Genomic DNA, 6,000 nt, shown 5'->3' with positions numbered 1-6,000 from the left:
TCCTCGGCATGTGGGTTGTACACCGTTGGCTTGAAATCTTTGACCTTGTAATATTTCTCCGAAAATTGGAAAGCTAGATGTGAAAAGCTTTTTTAAGAATTTCCCAAGAACTGAATAAGTATAATCTCACAGAATGGACAGAATGGAACATTTTGATAGTGTTTGTACTACTTACTGATACATTTTCATATGTGCTGACGTTAATCATTCTCAGATAGGCTTTAATAGCATTTTTAGCCCTTAACATCTTAGGTGAGGCCAAAATGCCACTTTTCACAGATATCCCCGAGAACAGAGAACACACTGGAAGCTTCCTACGGAAGGAGAGTGAAGTGTTGTACAGAGGCTCAGTGTGGGAAGAATCCTTGCCTTTTTTGCCTACCAGCTGTGAAATCTTGAGCACCTGATCTAATTTCTCTGGGTCTCCTTCCTCCACTCCACTGGTAAAATGAGAATAATAGGATCTACCTCACAGAGTTGTTGTAAGGATTAAATATGATTAGATATGCAAAGTGCTTTGAACAGTGGCACATGGTAAGTACTGGAATGTTTCCTAAGTAGTAAAAAATTTAAGTTGAAATGGATGAAATGCTTAAAAATTATGAAAACCAACCATTTTGCTTAATATTGCTTAAGAAGCGATATATTCCAGACAAAGTGGCCTTTATGTACTTCTTCAAAAAAATGATAAATGTGGAAAAATTTTATGCTGGATAACCATATGCCATTACACTACACGCCACGGTTAGGCACAAAATATTCCACTCCTGAATCCGCTTACATCAATTCTCCACTAACTTGTACAAAATCCGAGTATGGGATATTTATCTGGTATCTAGTGTCGATATTCCGAGTTTCTTCATTCTTCCAACTATTTGTGAACACGAAGGCACTTTGTTGCCACTTAAAACTGGGGATGATTTTTCTTTCAACCCCAGCACCTTCAGGCTTATGTACCCAATAATCCACCTAAAAATTTGATTTTGTTCAAGTATTTGTTGGCTGCCTTCTCTATTCATGTAACAAGTATTCAAGAGTATGAAGGCTAGGAATGCAAGCCACTTCGGCTGATACTATTCAAAGCCTTCATCTATGGAGAACTACTGACGGCCCATGAAGAAGAGATCTGTGTCGTCATGTCTCAGCATGGCGCGAGGGAGAAGTGGCCTGGACCTCCGGCATCACGCCCTCAAAGAAGGACAGGCACATTTGCAGTCACAGCCTCACTTCCCCGAACTCCCCAAGGAAGGAGGCCAGCCAGTGTCGCTGATGGCATCGCCTGACATCACTAGTTTCGGATGATAGGCGAGCTTGGAGCCGCCTGGCCCACCTCATCCATGGCCTGACTGCGCTACCCTCTCGGTTCCCAGCTCCTGCCACGTGAGGTGTCCTAATATGGTCAGGCTCCGGAGAAGCCAAGGAGCGCTTGCCTTTCTCCTGCTAGTGGGGAGGAGGCAGGAACCAACATTCAGAGGATAACACAGTCCGAAGGAAAGCAGCTGGGGATTTGGGTTCGCTTGCTGGGCGAATGGAAAAGTGCGCTGCAGCAGAAGCTCTGCCTTGGGTTATCAATCATTTAATAAACCTCAGCAAATCCAATCTCCCCGAGGGGCCTTCTGCCCCCCCCTCCCCTTCTGCAACCCTGGGTCGTCCCCCAGCTCGCGTCCCCATTTAGGAATGGGAAGCGCCCGGGGTCGGGGTGGGCTGCCCGCCTGGACCCTGGCTCGAGGCTCGGGCTGCGCCTCAGGTCCTACAGCCTGGGGGGAGATGCTGCTGCAAGGCGTGTCTGGGGCTGTGCTCATGTGATGAAGCGAGGGAAAAACAAGGGGGAGGAGGAGGCAAAGAGGTGGCTTTTTTTTTTTTTTTTTTTTTCTTTTAAGGAGTTTGCCGCGAGCGCGTCTCGTTCATTCGCAGTCTGGGCGCGTTCGGAGGAGGACGGCGGGAGAGGAAGGCGTTCTTGGGACCTCGCGGGCGCACGGCTTCTCGCTCTTCTCCACGTTCCTGCGATTTGGGGGAAGGTGTAACCGGGCAGCTGGGCGTGGGAGAACCGCAGAAGAGCCATGGGTGCCGGGAGCTCCACGGAGCAGCGGAGCCCGGAGCAGCCGGAGGCGGGGAGCGCGACGCCGGTCGAGCCCGAGCCCAGCGGCGGCGGCCTTGCGGCGGAGGCGGCGCCCAGCGCGCCCGGGGACCCGGCCATCGCTACCGCGGACCCCGCCACCAAGGTACGGGCGCGCCGGGCCACCTGCCCCGGGGACGGGGGTGGGGGTGGGGGGTGGTCCCTCTTTTTTCCGCCTGCCAGAACTTCCCGGCCCGTCCAGCCCATCTGCAAACTCGGGAGCACGCACCCCTCTTTCTAGCTTTCCAGGGTCTCATGCGCCGGGGCGGGACCAGAGCAGCAGCGAGCGCGGCGGGTTTGCATCTTTGTCGTGGGTCTCCGGGGGAGGCGACTGCGCCATCCGCAGTAATAAAATCCGCCCCCCGCCCACCGCTAACAGCCTTCCTCCGCACTCTTCCGGTGGGAGCGACCCAGCCCGCGACGCCCGAGCTGCTCGGGGGAGCCCGAGGGGGGTGGGGTGGGAAGTGACCCACCCGCCGAGGGTCCCTCTTTCTCCCGGATTCAGAAAGTCAGCTGTTGGGCCAGGCCCCGTGTGGCAGCGTGGCGAAGCCGCCACCCGTGGGTTCCGCGCCGCGTATGGTCTTTGGCAGCGGCTGTGCCCGGAGAGACCCGGGTTTGGTACCCAGCCCTGCTGCGGCTGCGGCTCGAGCCGACACCGCCTTCCTGATGCAGAGAAAGCCTGGGGTGTAGCTCGCTCTGAGCCAAAGAAAACCTGGGTAGACGCTGCACTTCCAAAAGGAATGACAGGTTTCGTAAACAAGGCAGCGTCCTCCTTTTCGCTCAGTTCATTGCCTGTGGACTCAAGGGATAAACATACTGGGGGAGTAGTAGTTAGAAGTTCCCAAACGATGCGGTCAGAGACGTAAGCAAGGATTTCTTACCCTTATGTCTATGGAGACAGTGCTGAACCTCCTAGAGATTTTGTATTTTATAGTCTTAAGTCTTCAAGGCTGAAATATTTACTCCTGGCCGCTCTAGCCGCCAAGACTGTGACTTGTTTGATCGTTGTATTTTAGATCTATTTTTCCAGGACGTGTGTTCATTAGCAAGGCGTCACCTAATCTGTTTTGCGATATCCTTATAGGAAGATGGTGGATAACTTATCATACTTCATTTTTTTGTTTTCAAAAACCCCATGTGTTTCATGGGTTGGGAAGATGGTGGATAACTTATCATACTTAATATTTTTTTAAAAGCCCCAGGTTTTACATGGGTTCACAACCCGTGTTTTATCTGAGGATACAAAATGTGAGGAACTTTAGATGTTTACGGTGTGAAAAACACTCCCCCCCCCTAAAATCTGGGTAAATTTCACAGAACTGTGACCTCATTGCCCTGACCTCTTTAGCTGTCCTAGTCTAGTTTGGGCTGAGAGACTGCACTTAATTAGATTACTTCTAGTCTTTAACTTATAGCTACTTGTAAAACCCATGGCCCTGGGGCTGTAGATACTACCAAGAACAAACTGCTAGAATATCTAATTTTCCAAGACAGTGCCTAAGCTTTGGGCACATGTAAGGTGCAATCCTGTTGAGGTCTAAGTCACATTTTAATATTTAAGTATGTATCACCTTTTGATGCTGATTACTGCCAAAATGGCCACATAACCAGTATTTAGCATCCAGTAGTGAAAGTGGTTTTAAGGTGTAATTGTTAAAAGCTTGCAACTGGGGACATTTTTTCTTGGTTTTTACTACTTCAGGTCTTCTTAAGAGTTCGTGCTGAAATAGGATACTTAATCCCTTCCTGGTAGACTTGAATTTGTTCATTTAAAAATATTCTTTCCATTCTCTTTTTGTCCTTCTTCCATAACCTTATCCTCCCTTCCTAGTCGCCACCATCTTGAAGCAGCCAAGCAACCTCCTTAAAAAAAAAAGACTTAAATAACATCTAGAATATCATTGAGCTTTTTGGCATACTGCCCAGTTATCAATTTGGAGACAAATCAATACACTTACATGTATCCTTGGAAAATGGTGTCGTTTTTCATTTTCAGCTAGCAAAATTTATTACACAGGTTTTCAAAAGTCCTTTTGAAAAGAACTCCCTAATTAAGAATGACTCAGCACATAGCTCTTGCCTCCCCTCTTCGCCCTGTGAAACTCCAGTTGCTGACCTCTGAGTAATCCCATCTGCCTTTCTAGTCTCCTGTAACCCCACAGACCCTTCCCAGCAGTTTGCTGCACATTTGTGAGGTTAGTGACTTGACTGTTGTCCTGGTTCTGGATGCTCCACGACGGCAGGGACCATATCTGTGTTTGCTCAAGTGTTCCCCCATCCCCCATGGGTGGCATGCTCCTTGGCCTGTAGGACCATACTGGCTCCCTGGTTTTGATTGGACCCTGTCAAGTTGGGGAATACCTTGGGCCATCTACTTTTTCTACAGTTTAACCTTTGACCATGTCATTATTGTGCTCTCTGCCTCGTGTATCAGATAGTGACTAAACCAAATAGGTCTGGTTATTAGTAGACCAAGTGAGTATTTTGGCAAAAAACTCTGATGTAGAGGTTCTCCAGAAATAAAGTGGCTTGTTGGCATTGCAATTTCAAATTGTCTTTAATCTCAAATAGACAAAATAGTATAAAATGTAGGTGGCTCAAATGAGACCACTTTATACATCGACTTAGTTAGGAATTGCATCTTGAGCTTTCTTGACTGGGTGTGTGGACATTTGGGGGTTATGCTAATACACCCCCCCTTCACTGGTAGAATGCTGATCACTAATAAAGGCTATTAACAGATTTTTTCCATCTAAATGATGTTTATATCAGATGCCTGCTGACTATTTAGTAATTCAGTTTACTTTCTCTCTCTCTTTTTTTTTTTTTTTGCTAATTATGTTACCAGTCATTTACGGAGTAAGTACTCAGCCTTCAGAAAACATTACACTAATTGAATATCACTTCTATCAGATCATATGGAGTGTAAAAAAACTTGATTACTGAAGCCTAACATTTAGGGGGACTGAGGCACAAGTCCCTAAGTCCTGGGTTTATCTGGTGTATTTCAGTAAAATGGAAGGAATCTTATCTTCCAGTCAATCTTTTACAATCTTATACATGTAAATTCTGGGGGACAATGGAATCAATTTAGGCTTAATTTTGAGACTTGGCCATTTTGGCCACTGCAAGGGCAGGAATGTTAACCATGCAAATGCAAGTAGTAAATAAAGCCTCCTATTCCCCAATCACCTGTTTTTAAAAGTTTGTCTTTGAGGGCGCCTGGGTGGCTCAGTCGTTAAGCATCTGCCTTCAGCTCAGGTCATGATCCAGGGTCCTGGGATCCAGCCCTGCATCGGGCTCCCTGCTCAGCAGGAAGTCTGCTTCTCCCTCTCCCACTCCCCCTGCTTGTGTTCCCTCTCTCGCTGTCTCTCTCTCTCTCTGTTGAAAAATAAATAAAATCTTTAAAAAAAAAGTTTGTCTTTGAAAGAGTATTTTCACTCAGGTGTCAGTAGAGGGTGAGATGACCAATGACAAATTTCCTTAGAGTCTGGCAAATCTTGATTTCTTGAGCCAAGTTCCAAGTAACTTGGAACTTGGCTCTCTTGCATAATTCTCTGAATTATCCTTTTTTGTATTTTCTGCTCAATCAACGACTTCAGAGCTGAAAATGGAGCAGTGGTCAGTTGTAACCTTGAGGCCAGTGTCCCTGGCAGGTGGGAAGATGGGGACTCTTTTCTGTCCTTCTGGTTATGGTTCCATTTGGTTACAAGAGCTACGAAACACCAAAACGTAACCGTGTACTCAAATAGAAGAATCCATCATCTGATTGTAGATTAAAGGATGTCTTTGCCCTTTGTGCACTGAAATAGACAACTGAGTTAGGCAGCTGCATTTCAGAATCCTTCCCAGCCTGAGGTATAGGATGCTTTCTCCCCCTTGCC

The 6,000-nt window shown here is 47.2% G+C and overlaps 1 protein-coding gene across 2 annotated transcripts in view; it reads left to right on the top strand.

Moving 5' to 3' along the window:
* Positions 1-1,425: 1,425 nt before the first annotated feature.
* The window catches only part of AKAP12 (A-kinase anchoring protein 12), a 95,410-nt gene continuing 90,835 nt past the window's right edge, over positions 1,426-6,000 (top strand). The window contains exons 1-2 of one of the 2 annotated variants that reach the window (XM_078054569.1): positions 1,426-1,536; positions 1,881-2,222. In XM_078054569.1, the coding sequence (XP_077910695.1) occupies positions 2,061-2,222 (162 nt within the window). In that variant the 5' untranslated portion in view covers positions 1,426-1,536; positions 1,881-2,060. Of the gene's footprint in view, positions 1,537-1,851; positions 2,223-6,000 lie in introns of those variants that run through there. The other variant, XM_036072972.2, reaches the window with a different exon arrangement.

Source organism: Halichoerus grypus, chromosome 9 (assembly GCF_964656455.1).
Source record: "Halichoerus grypus chromosome 9, mHalGry1.hap1.1, whole genome shotgun sequence".
NCBI classification, from domain to species: domain Eukaryota; kingdom Metazoa; phylum Chordata; class Mammalia; order Carnivora; family Phocidae; genus Halichoerus; species Halichoerus grypus.
Note: the sequence above shows the minus strand (reverse complement) of the source record. Positions and strands in the feature narration are given on the sequence as shown.